This window comes from Pteropus alecto, unplaced genomic scaffold, assembly GCF_000325575.1.
Source record: "Pteropus alecto unplaced genomic scaffold, ASM32557v1 scaffold25, whole genome shotgun sequence".
Taxonomy (NCBI): Eukaryota; Metazoa; Chordata; class Mammalia; order Chiroptera; family Pteropodidae; genus Pteropus; species Pteropus alecto.
The window spans coordinates 36,275,927-36,289,497 of NW_006441955.1; the positions used below are offsets into that span (position 1 = coordinate 36,275,927).

A 13,571-nucleotide genomic window follows, 5' to 3' on the forward strand; every position below is an offset into this window, starting at 1 on the left:
AGGAGGGGGATGGGGGAGCGAGGCTTCCGGTAACGCAAAGGGTGTCGGGAGAGGCTTCCCGCAAACCTTCTTCCCTGGCCTCTGGAGGGACCACCGTTGCCGCGGCTTCGGCTTCCACGACCTGCGTTCGGGCTAAACGGCTACGGCGGCCGCCAGTGCCGCTTCCGTTGTGCCTGGCTCTGTCTGTATTCGTTCCCAGGCGGCCGCCGGGGTTCCAGCAGCGACCGCGGCAGACATGTTGCGAGGCGGCGGCGTGGGTGTCTGAAGGATGGTTTGGCTGAGGCGGCAGGAAGGGCTGCTGGCGGAGGCGGCAGCAGCGGCAACGGAGACTCCGTCTCTGTAGAGCCAAGTCCGCTGGGTGTCCTCCCAGTACTTCACCGAGGCCAGTGTCCCTGGACCTTGCCTCTGCTCCGGCGCCTTTGGGGACCGGTTAGGAGACAACGCCCGCCCCTCTGAGGAGACACGAAGGTGTTCCCCGGTGCTCAAATTTCCTGACCACCTTGCTTTCCCTGTCCGACCTGTGCAGTGTTGTCCTCAAGAACCTCAGCCCCTCAGCTTTCCAACCTCGCCCTAAATCACACGGGTGTTCCTTGCCGCCTTGTGCCAGCCCCCTCTTCCTTCTTTTACTGCACCTTCTCGTAGCGCCCCCGGGATCTCTCCGAGGGCGGCCCTTTGAAATCTCTTCGTGGAGTAGTGGACCAGTACCGGGGAGTTTTTAAAAGTCGGGGCGCGAGAGAGGAAGATACGATGGCTTCTTCATCTGGCAATGATGATGATCTCACTATACCCAGAGCTGCTATCAATAAGATGATCAAAGAGACTCTCCCCAATGTCCGGGTGGCCAACGATGCCCGGGAGCTGGTGGTGAACTGCTGCACTGAATTCATTCACCTTATATCTTCCGAAGCCAATGAGATTTGCAACAAATCGGAAAAGAAGACCATCTCGCCAGAGCATGTCATACAAGGTAAGCATTATGTGTGGGATTTTGTTTAAATGAGGGTCCGGGGACAGCTTACTAGTCGCATTGACCCGTCCATGTCAAAACCTTCATTTCTTTCTCCTGATCATTACTGGTAAATGAAAAAGCCACGCGGGCATAGAGGCAGAGGGTGCCTTAAGAAAATTCCTATGTGATATTCTCTGGTACTTCTCATCCAGCGAGTACAAGTAAGGATTGCAAGCATTTAGGTCAGCTAACAGTCCCCAAAGGTAAAGTAGTAGTAGTCTCATTTTACAGCCAGGTAAGCCAAAGCAACAAGAATTTTGCCTGCCTAAAGTGGAACCTATACATAACAACTGAGAAATTGCATGCCTAAAGTGAAACGTGGATCGTAACTGAGAAAGAAACGTAGAAGTGCTCCCTTGGAAAATTAGAATTCAGACTTCAAGCATGACTGGAAACAGCATCCCTTCCGCACCCGATTTTGTTACCAGTGTAGCGAAAAAGATGAATTTTCTGAACACTTGAGTAAAAAAATTCTTAACATGAGTGTGTTCAACATTGTAAAGTTTATCGATGTTGAATAAAGAAAGCACATTTTCTGCTTTAAAAATGGCCCTACTGTTTATCAAGTTACTAAAGGATTCCAGTTCTATTCTGTAAGGCAAAGATGTTCTTTTTTCTTTTCTTTCTTTCTTTCCGTCCTTCTCTTGTCTCTTTCTCCTTTTTCTTCTATTTAGTTTCCTTTGTTCTATGGATATAAAATTTTAAAGCTTGCATTAAGAAATTGTAAGATGTTTTTCATGGAACATTTCTCTGTTCTTCTCCCATTTCCATTTATATGTATATACTTAAGCTTTTATTGAGCAGCACTTCTGAAAGTTTCAGCAGTTTCTTCTCTCTTATCTTGGAAAAGATTTAGTCCAGGAATAGGGATTTGGGAGATCGTATTCTGATGTCTTGTATTAGGACTGTTTAGTAGTCATAATGTTTTGAGAAACACATACACTTTTATGAAAAAGTTGCATTCTATTTGAGGTAATAACTTGCCTCTTATAATAATCCAATTAAAATTCTATCAATTTCTTGATTACTTCTGAAGTCAAAAGTCATGGTTAATTTTAATTGCTTTGGTAGGCAAGTGGTTGTCTACCATTTGATTTTTATAATTTAACTTTTTTAAAAGGTAACTTCCCTGTTGTTCTGAAGTAGAGAATGCATCTGCTCATACTTACTATATCTAATATTTCACTGTCATTATTGACAGAAAGATTAAATGATTCATCTTTGGTTCTCACGTGTGGAAGGTGGATATAAAATGCCATTTCCATTTCAATATGTAAGGAGAAAAAAATAAATCCCTAGGAAAAAGCATATTTAATTTTAAAGGTACTGTTTTTTCCTATTTGTTTGGTATGCTCAATACCCTGACAAGTAAAATGAAAGGCAAGTTGTCTATTTTTCCTCTTGCATTTTTATTTTAACATTGTATGTGTGATTGTTGTCATAAGTCTTTCGTGAGGTTATCCAATACAGATAATTATAATTTCCTTTTACAACTTATAAAAAAGAAAAAGGATCTTCTATCAACATTGTGTTTCTATTGAAAATTGCAAAAGATTTCTGAAATATCTGCCTAAACACTTGTTTACACCACAGAAGTGAGGATCATTCCAAAACTCTAAAAACACATTACAATCTGTCTTCTTGGGTAGAGCTTATTCTTTTCTAGGGTATATTTAGATTTCTGATTGACATGATGGAATAAAAGTGCAGCTGTAGCAAGTAGTGTGCTAAATGCTTCAACTTTGGAATATGCTAAATTCACTTTAATGTCTAAGTTCCAATGAAAGCATTTTCCTTTGTGTGTACTAGTATGATTTATTAATTTTAAAAAATCATGTATTAACCCGTTATAGTCTTATATATTTATCTTTTTTTTTTTCTCGTAACATTGGTATTAAATGGATAAGGACCTAACCATTTTTGCTCCAGATTCTTCCCATGAGGGGAATAGATTTTATACATTTATAATCCCATATTAGTCTCATATTACTTAATTATTTTAAAGATTTTTTTTTGTCTTGAGTGGTTAAAAATTTTTAAATAAATTTTTAATGTGTGTATATATATGTTAGGTATTTAAAGAGTATTTTTACAGACTAATTCTAAGCTAAGTAAATTATGGTAGATACGACATTTTTTACACTTTGTGTCAACATTGATTGTTTAGGAATGTAGGAATAATGTACATTTTAAAGTGGTACTTTTCTCACTTGTCGAAGTTTGGAGTTTTAAGTAATAAGTTTAATGAACTAGATTTTGCTTCAGGACATTTCAGGACTTGTACATTTACCACTTTACTTTATCAGACATAAAATTACTTTGTCAAATTACTGTAAAAGTTACTTTTTTTCTCCTGGCTCTATTGAGATAATTGACATATAACATTGTGTCAGTTTTAAGTTGTACAATGTAATGATTTGATGTATGTATATTTCGTGAAATAATTACCACAATAAGGTTAGTTAACACATTTATCGCCTCACATACAGTTTTGCAATGAAGGATCTTAAATGCTTTGAATTTCCATACTTAACTCAATCACAGACCATTTTAAGCAATTCTGGCATAAGTTTGTGGACCACACTTTGAGTAGCTTTGTTCTAAAGCCTAAACCACAGTCTGTTTTGGAAAGTGGATGTGAAGTAGTTTTGAAATCAGAGGATCTGAGTGATTTCAGAGAAGTTGTAATAAGACTGAGAATAATATTGTATTGCCTAAATAATCATCCATATTGATATTTTTCCCAAAGACACACATGTAATTTGCATTGCACAATTTATCACACAATTGATGCTTTTCAAGTTGGGATTTTATTATTTTCCTTAAAATTGATATATCTTTTTTCTTCTCCCACCCAACAATTACATTTGAATACTGCTATTTACTTGGCACTGTGCTAGATACTGCTAAGGATGTAAAGATGAATGATATTTGATTCCTACTGTGCCATCAGTCTCACTGTCCCAGATGCCCAAGAGTAGTGATACCATAGAGCAGCAGTCCCCAACCTTTTTGGGCCCAAGAACCAGTTGCGTGGAAGACAGTTTTTCCACAGACGGGGGAGATGAGGGGATGGCGAGGGTGGAATGGTTTCTGGATGATTCAAGCTTACATTTATTGTGCACTTTATTATTATTACATTGTAATATATAATGAAATAATTGTACAACTCACCATAATGCAGAATCAGATGCCACCAGATGCAGCTGTACAGTTGAACTCACTTGTCACTATAAAGCCTGCTACCAGATGCTGCTTAATTGTCTTTTGCCCCTCACTTGATAGAGTTTTGATGTGAGCCTGCAAGCAATTGACTTATTATGGTCTGTGTGCAGTCATACTTCTCTGCTAATGTTAATCTGTATTTGCAGCCACTCCCCAGTGCTAGCATCACCGCCTCAGCTCCACCTCAGATCATGAGGCATTAGATTCTCATAAGGAGTGTGCAACCTAGATGCCTCGCAAGCACATTTTGCAATAGAATTTGTGCTATGAGAATCTAATGCCTGATGATCTGAGGTGGAGCTGAGGTGGTGATGCTACCGTGGAGACTGGCTGAAAATACAGGTTGAAGCTGCTTCGCACCCTTGCTTCCTGCTTTTCAGCTCTGTTTTTAACAGGCCACAGACCAGTATCAGTGGCTAGGAGGTTGGGAACCCCTGCCATAGAGGACATGGTTTTAAGAGTCTTTAGAAAACTCACCAGGCTAATGAGCCAAGACGTCACTTTGGCCTACATCCTCTTAATGTATTTTAAACAAGCTACATTACCTGTTCCCTTCCTCCAACATACAAACAAAAGAAAATAAAAAATGCTATTTTTTAGTGAAAAACATGCATTATGTATTTGAAGTATAAAGTAGTTCAAATTTTTGTTATAATGAAACTTTTCAGGATTACATCACTTTTGTAAAATAAGATAAGCCTGTATTAAAATTTTAGTGCTAGCGGAAATTTTTACTTTTTTTTTTTACGTGGCTGTCTTGTTAGCATCTGTCTCTCAAATTGAAAAGTGCTTAAGTATTTTTTTCCTTAACATACCATGTACTTTTCTGGGTATAGTTTTAAGATAAATGGCAGAAGGTAGCAGACAGATCTTTGAGAAGCAAGTGATGTGTGTGTTTTACCCACAATTTTTTAAAATTATTTTATTTTTCAGCTTTTACGTTGAGATCCTTAGAGCCAGGGTCACTACCAGTTTATAATGTCCCTTTGTACAAATTAGAAAAAGGCATTCTTTCCTTAAAAACTTTTACTACCACCTGCCAGAAAAAGTGCAGATTTTAATACAAGTTATGAATGGTCTTCCTGAGACATGGTACTGTTATGCACTGCAAACCATAAATAGTGGCCCTGCTTAGGAGCTATTTCCCTTATCCTTTAAGATTCTCCTTTCTATAAAATGGGAACGATCACTACTACATGGTAACAAATGATGTAAAGTATTTCCTTGTTTAGGAGATATTATGCCCAGTTATTAATATGTTAGCCAAAATATGTTTAAAATTTGAATTAGAGTCAATGAATTTTTTGAAATGAAATTTATGGCCGCTCCAGTTAAATCATTTTATTGAGAGTACAGTATTTGTATATAGCAGCTCATTGAATAGTATTAAATATTAACCTTGGATTTACTTGTAAATTTTTTTGAAAGTAGTGTTCTCAACCTTAGATGTTTTTGAAGGTGAGTTGTTTTTGTTAATTTTTAACCCAAACCCTCCATGGTTAAAGATAATTTGCAATGAATTTTTTTAATGTCTAGTCTAGTAATTCATGACATTTTAAAGAGTTGTCTCTCCGTTGTGTTGATTTGTTAATTTTATAAATTTAATATTTCATATTATACATATACTTGTTCAGCTTGAATTTAGATGTGATAATGCATAACTGTACATTTATTTTGGTCCTGTATACTTATTAGGGTACTCTTAAATGTAAGAGAATGAATAAAGAATAATACATAGGCCAAGTCAGTTAAGTGACTCTTATATAGTAAACACTGTGTTAAATATTTTAAATTAATTACTTGTTGATTCCTACAGCCCTAAAACTAATACAAATATAATAATGAATATTTTATTTTGCTCCTTCTATGGGCTACCCTCTGTTCTTACTCTTTATTTCTATTAATTCATTTATTCTTCACAGCAGCCTGATTTGATGAGATATAGAGGCAGAGGGGTACACAGCTGATATGAGGCAGAACTGGGGGTCAGTCCCTGGCAGCCTTAGGGCCTGTGTGCTTAACTGCTGTACTGCTTCAGGTTGTAGGAAGATAGTATGAAATAAATGCCATTCTCATTTTAGAGATAGAAAACTGAAGCTTAGAGATTTTAAGCAGTATATCCAAAGTTATACAAATACAGTGACAATCAAGTTTCAAATTCTACGTCTTATTTCAAAAGAGGGAGATTACTTCTGTCTAGGAGGATCGGGCAAGCTTAATTTGAAGATGGAGTTTGATCTTGGCCTTGAATGCATTACTGTCAGCATAAATGTGGGAAACTGGTGCCTACTGGGAAACATTGAACAGTCAGATTTAGTAGAAGTATGCAGGGACTTAATAATGGCAGAAATATAAAGCTGGAAAGGTAGGTGGGACTAGATCCTGGAGGACTTTGTTGTAGGGCTAAGGAAATAAGACTTTCTTTAGAATGTGGCGGAAATCATAAACCATTCACTTGGTTTGTTTTGGTATTGTCTCCAGCCAGTATTATTGAAAATACACTACTATGCTTGTGCCTTTGAAAAAGGAAAAAAAAAAAAGATTAAAATGTTGGCTTCTAGCATTGACACTTAAAAAATAACCAGGCAATTCAAATAAAAAATTCAGGCTACCTAACCTTCACTGAATTTTCCATTATACCCCAGGCTCCTTGAAGCCAAGAATTGTGTGGTAGTTATTATTTTTTTCCAGTAAAAATTACAACAGGTTTCATTTGGAGAATGATAAGCTGATTCTAACATTTATGTAAGGCCAAAAGTCCAGGAAAAGTCAAGGTGCCTTTAAAGGATAAATTGTATTAATTTATCTTATGAAATGCTATGTTAATATTAAAGTTATAATTATAAAATTTTGAAAGGCTATGTTAATTACAAAGTAATAATTATGTCAGTGTGTATAGCGTAAGACAAACATATGAATGGAATAGAAGAGAATGCTAAAAAAAACACCTCCCATCCAGATATGGCACCTTGATTTATGTCAGCATTATAGATCAGTGGGAGAGGATGATCTCTTCAATAAACTCTGCTGCTACAGGATTATCCCAATGGTAATAAAGAATTGAACATCTATATCACACCCATATTAACAAATCCATTCCTAAATGATTATATAAGAAATGGAAAAGACAAATTTTCCAGAGACTGAAGGTTATATGAGTAGATAGTTGATTTTTCTAAGGAATGTATTTTCAAGTTAAAGATCATTCTGTTAGATGACCTTGGTGGTAGGAGGGGGCATCCTCATTATACATGAGGCCTCAGGAACCCAGAACAGCTAGTCCAGCTGGCTCTGGTTGACTCTCACGTGTTGAGCAGTGCCTATGACAATGCACATGGTAAGGAAAGTTGAGCCCAAGACTGGAAGGAGATGGGGAAACCTTGGTCCTGGGCCTGGCACAACTCCACGTCAGTGATCTCCCAACACCAGACCTATACAGCTCAGGGTTCCCTCTCAAGATGTCATCTCTGTGGAAGAAGAGGTGGATGATTCCTTCCACATATTGGGTAGTGATATCCAGAGCTATAAAGCATCTTGGACAAAGAGGGTAATTGGGATTCCCAGCAAGCCCTAGTCAGCCACATCATCAGGAGAACAGAGTGAGTAGTACGTCAGCTGAGCCATGCCCTAATGGACCAAATCCATATGGCCCCCTCCACCTGTGCTCACTTCCTGACTAAATATTCCTCTATCTGAGTTGAACAACCCCAGCTGTTGATTTGCATGACATGTGGATGTGCGGAATCAGGATCTGGGGTGAAGGAGGTTAGAGGAAGTGGTTAATGGAGAATGTGGTTGGGTCCTTCCTCATAGAGTGTGGTACTCAGCATGGTGGCTTTTTCTCCTCTTGACAGTTTTCTCCCTGCTGCTGCCTTTACAAACTGGTCTCCTGCTTCTATGATCACTAACTCACATGCTCTCCATGACTCTACTTTGAGCTGGTTTCTGGAGCTAGACTGACCTGTGTTTGAGTCCATGCTTCATCACTCACTTTGATATTTGGTCAAGGTAATAAACCCCTTTCAATCTACTTGACTGTCAACAAGGGTGATAATAGGGTCTCTTAAGTTAGGCGCTGTGGTAATGCTATGTGAGTGATGTATAAAGAGTATCTAGCTCAGTACCTGGCACAGAGAAGCATCGATTAGGTGGTGCTATCATTACCTTCATTATATCTACCTTTAATGTAATTGTCCTTTCAGAACCTACCTGCCTATAAGCTTTTGAGATTGATACTTCTGCTATCAGTCACATCCTCATTCCTTAAACTAGCCTTTCTGCTCATTTGCTTTTTAAAATCTTTAAAAAATTTTTTCAGTTACAGTTGACATTCAATATTAGTTTCATGTGTACAGCATAGTGGTTAGTACGAAGTGATCCCCGCAATAAGTCTTACACCCACCCGACATCGTATGTAATTATTACAATATTATTAACTGTATTCTCTAAGCCATACTTTACATCCCCAATGACTGTTTTGTCACTGCCAATTTGTACTTCTTAATTCCTTCACCTTTTTCGCCCAGTCTCTCAATCCCAGTGGCAACCACCAGTGTTATCTCTGTATCTCTGAGTTTTCTGTTCTGTTCATTGATTAATTTGGTCTTTAGATTCCACATATAAGTGAAATTGTATGGTATTTGTGTTTCACTTTTGACTTATTTCACTTAGCATAATACCCTCCAGGTCCATCCATGTCGCAAGTGGTTAGATTTTATTATTTTTTATGGCAAGTAATATTCTGTCATATATATGGACAACATCTCAACATCTTTATGCATTCATCTTTTGATTGGAGCATTTAATCCATTTATATTTAAAATAATTATTAAGTATGTAGTTATTACCATTTTATTGTTTTCTTTATATCTCTTGTGATTTTTGGTTTGTAGTTACCATGTGCTTCATATATACCAAGCTATGTTTATAGCAGTCTGTTTTAAGTTGATGGTCAGTTAAGTTGGAACACATTCTAAAATCACTACCATTTTTATTCACCCCCTCGTGTTTCTGTCATTATTTTTTTACTTCGTGTGTATGTGTGCGTGTGTGTGTGTATCCCTTAATTTACTGTTGTGATTACACATGATCTTACTACCTTTGCCTTTTAACCTTTGTACTAGCTTTAGTGTTGATTGATCCACTGCTTTTATTATTTGTTTACCTTTGTCAATAAGATTTTTTTTTTTTTTTGCAATATTTTCTCATTTATATTTTGGATTTTTTTCCTTTCTCTTCTTAAAGAAGTCCCTTTAACATTTCTTATAATATTGGTTTGATGGTGATGAACTACCTCAGCTTTTTCTTGTCTAGGACACTCTATACTTCTCCTTCTATTCTAAATTATAGCCTTGCTGGGTAGATTAATCTTGGTTGTAGTTCCTTGCCTTTCATCAGTTTGAATATTTCATGCCAACCTCTTCTGGCCTACAAAGTTTCTGTTGAGAAATTCACTGACAGTCTAATGTGAACTCCCTTGTAGGTAACTAACTGCTTTTGTCTTGTTGCTTTTAAGATTCTCTCTTTGCTTTTAACAGTTGCCATTTTAATCTTGATGTGCATTGGTGTGGACCTCTTTGAGTTCATCTTGTTTGGGACTCTCTGCACTTCCTGGACTTGTCTATTTCCTTTACCAGGTTATGGAAGTTATCAGTCATTATTTATTCAAATAGGTTTTCAATCCCTTGCTCTCTCTCTTCCCCTTCTGGTACCCTCCTCTGAAGCAAATGTTATTACACTTGATGTTGTCCCAGAGGTCCCTGAAACTATCCTCATTTTTGTTCATGAAATAAGGGAAATTTTTATTGCTGGGTTTTTGTAAGTGAACTAGTTAAGGGTAGTTATGGATGTGTCTGTCTCTGTTTTTAAGTAGGAACAAATTTTGTAAGAATATTTTTAAGATAAAACCTTGCATTATGATTCTTTTTTTAATTTTACAAATTCCTTATTTTTAAGTACTATATATGATTTTAAATAATGCATAAATGTGATCATATGCCTTTATAATCAAGTTTATAAAATTACAGTTGACATTAAATGTTATTTTATATTAGTTTCAGGTGTACAGCATAGTGGTTAGACATTTTTATCATTTACAGTGACTCCCCCTAAGTCTAGTACCTACATAGTACCAAACATAGTTATTACAATGTTATTGATTATATTCCTTGTGCTGTACTTTACATTCCCAAGACTATTTTGTAACTCTCAGTTTGTGCTTCTTAATCCCTTCACCTGTTTCACCTAGCCTCTCCCAACTCCACCTCTCATCTGGCACACATCAGTTTGTTCTCTGTATCTATGAGTCTGTTTTCTTTGTTTATATTGTTCTTTAGATTTCACATATAGTGAAATCATATGATATTTGTTATCCTCATTTTTTAAAATTCTTTTTCTTTTTGCTGTTCTAGTTGGGTGTTTTTCACTACCTATCTTCCAAATTGTTGATTTGATCCTCTACTTCATTTAACCTGCTGTTGATTTCATCTAATGTGTTCTTCATTTTAGTTATTGTATTCTTCATTTCTGACTGGTTCTTTTTTAAATTTTCTTATCTCCTTTTTTGTGTTTCCTGTTTCTTTGTAGAAGTTCTCACTGAGCTTATCTATTCTTCCCCTAAGTTCATCGATCATCCTTATAACCAGTGTTTTGAACTCTGTATGTGGTAGCTTGCTTGCCTCCATTTTGTTTAGTTCTTTTTCTGGAATTTTGTCTTGTTCTTTCATTGGGAACATATTTGCCTCCCCATTTTTGTTGTCTACCTGTGTTTGTTTCTGTGTATTAGGTAGATCTGCTATGTCTCCCAGTCTTGGCAGACTGGCCTTTTATAGTAGGAGTCCTGTGGGGCTCTGTGGCACAATCGCCCTGTTCACCTGAGCCAGGTGCTCTGGTGGTGTCCTTTGTGTGGGTTGTGTGTGCTATCCTGTTGTTGTTGAGCCTTGATTGCTGTTGGCATTTCTTTGGGTAGGATTGACTCTCAAGCTGACTGGCTATGATTGGCTGTGCCTACAGCAGACAAGTGGTTGTGCCAGGGCTGACCCCAAGGAATGGAATTTGCTTTAGTGGGGCTTTGGTGCCTGCCGAGTTCACCCTTTGAGTATGTCATTTGTGATGCTAATTGGGTGGTGCTCTAAAGCCAGCCACCAGACCTGTTGGTTCTGGGGCTTCTTGGCTGGGGCTTCCATGCAGGCCAAGGTCAGTAGCTGCCTGTGCTGGACTTGGAGGAGCCTGGGAGTGGTTAAGCCATGAACTGAGGCCAGCTGCCACTATTGTTGGGCTTGAGGCCGCTCAGCAAGAGGTGCAGGGCATTCTGAGGCCAGCTGCTGCTTGTTTGGGGTTTGTGCACCTTTGAGAGACTTGAGGAAACTTTGCAGTACAGGCCCAGGCTAGCCACTTGTGTGGATTAGCCTCTGAAAGAAGTTTGGCTGAACATATGAATTGGGTGGGATGGGGTCTCTGAGAATTACCAAGATGGTGCAAGAGCGCTGTTAGTCAAGTCGATGGAGACTCAGATTTTGCACCTGCCAGCTGGGTGGGCATAGGAACAATGGCACCTGCCGGCAAGAGCTGCCCAGAAAGAGCTGCCCCTCCAGCTTTCACCCTGAAGCCTTACAATTCAATTTTCCCCCATATGTCCCTGGTGATTATCAAGCTGCTGTTCCTTCTCTGGAGCTTAGGGTGAATGTTTGTGCTTGGGCTCTTTAAGAGTATGTCCGGGTCTACAGGAGATCTCTGTCTCACCCGGATGGAATCCCCACTGATTTTCACAGCCAAATGATATGGGGACTCCTCTTCCTGGCACTAGTGCTCCAGGCTGGGAAGCCAGGTCTGGGACCTGGGGACTTCTGCAGCCGAGATATTCCTCCCCGTTCTTATCTGCCATTCTTGGGTGTGGGACTAGCCCTGTTTCAGGGCTCTGCCCGCTCCTACCAGTCTAGGTGTGGCTTCTTCTGTATATCCTTAGTTATAGCAGTTCTTTCAGCTAGTCTTCAGGAGGTTCTCAAGGGTGGTTGTTCTGTAATTTAGTTGTAATTTTGATGTTGTTATGGGAGGAAGCAATCACAGTGTGTACCTAGTTCACCATATTAACCAGAAGTCTGTGCTGGTTAATTTGATATACAGAACTTGGAATAATGACTTACTGAAGTTTTTTGGGGTGGCAAGAGGGGTGAGTAAATTAACTTAATTACAATTCAGTTATTAGTACTCTGCTTTTTGGCATCAGGTTATTTCTAAAGAAGATTGATGAAACTAGTTTAACATTTGAAATAAAGTTGAAATCATTCAAAATGTCAACACATAGAAAACTTTAAAATATAATTTTAAATACTGTGAGCCAAAAGGAAATTTTATCCCTTGTCTTTCTGGATTACAGAAGGCATTTAGAGGATGCATTATTTTCTTGTAAAATATTCTTTAAAAATGTGATAAGGGAGAGAATTTTTTGTTAATGTTTCTTCTAATAATTTTCCTTTATCCCAGTTTTTTGCTACATCACTTGCAATGTTTTAATAGTGCTTCCTGTTAAGTTTTATTTTCAAAAGAAAATTGTTGGTTGAATATAAATGCTGAATTTCATAAGTTATTTCCACCAGTATTTTTGAAATTTGGCAGTTTGACTGTCTTTGCTAAAAATAGTACGTGTTGGCATATTGGACAAAAGAACTTACCTATTCTTTCACCTATCTTACTGAAACTTAGAGCATGTGTTACCAGCCTATTTTCTTTTAAGCCAAATGGCATAAAATATGTTAACAAATATATTCCAAATATTTACTTTTTTTGTAGTCTTTGAGAAAGTGATTGACTTAATAATGTTTGATTTACGATGAGTGGTATAGGAAAAATGTTTTCTTACTAAAACCACATGTTTTTACATTAAACTTTTTTTTTTTCCTCACAGGAAGTGCTTTGGTTTTTTAAAAATTAGTCATAAAGGAAAAATGAATGCCTGTGCCTTGAAATATTTCTTAAGTTTTAACTAATTTGTAATCTAATATTTAAAAAGTTGATAAAGTATTTAGCCTTAGCCATCCAAAGAATTGCTTTGCAACTATAAAATAGATAAAATTATTACAAAGGAACATTCCCCATCTCCAACATACACACACACACACACACACACACACACACACACACACACACACCTACACACACCTACCTTAAAGTTCCATATGTGGGGGAAAGCTGTGTTTTATCACTTTCATGTATTCATATTTTCATTTCCCTAGCACTAGAAAGTTTGGGCTTTGGCTCTTATATCAGTGAAGTAAAAGAAGTCTTACAAGAATGCAAGACTGTAGCATTAAAAAGAAGAAAGGCCAATTTTCTTTTGGAA

At 37.7% G+C, this 13,571-nt stretch overlaps 1 protein-coding gene across 1 annotated transcript in view; it reads left to right on the forward strand.

The window, feature by feature from the left end:
- Positions 1-20: 20 nt before the first annotated feature.
- The window catches only part of DR1 (down-regulator of transcription 1), a 20,987-nt gene continuing 7,436 nt past the window's right edge, over positions 21-13,571 (forward strand). The window contains 2 exon segments of the mRNA XM_015595302.2: positions 21-967; positions 13,465-13,571. The exon segment at positions 13,465-13,571 is cut by the window's right edge and continues 66 nt beyond it. Coding sequence (XP_015450788.1) covers positions 748-967; positions 13,465-13,571 — 327 coding nt within the window. The 5' untranslated portion in view covers positions 21-747.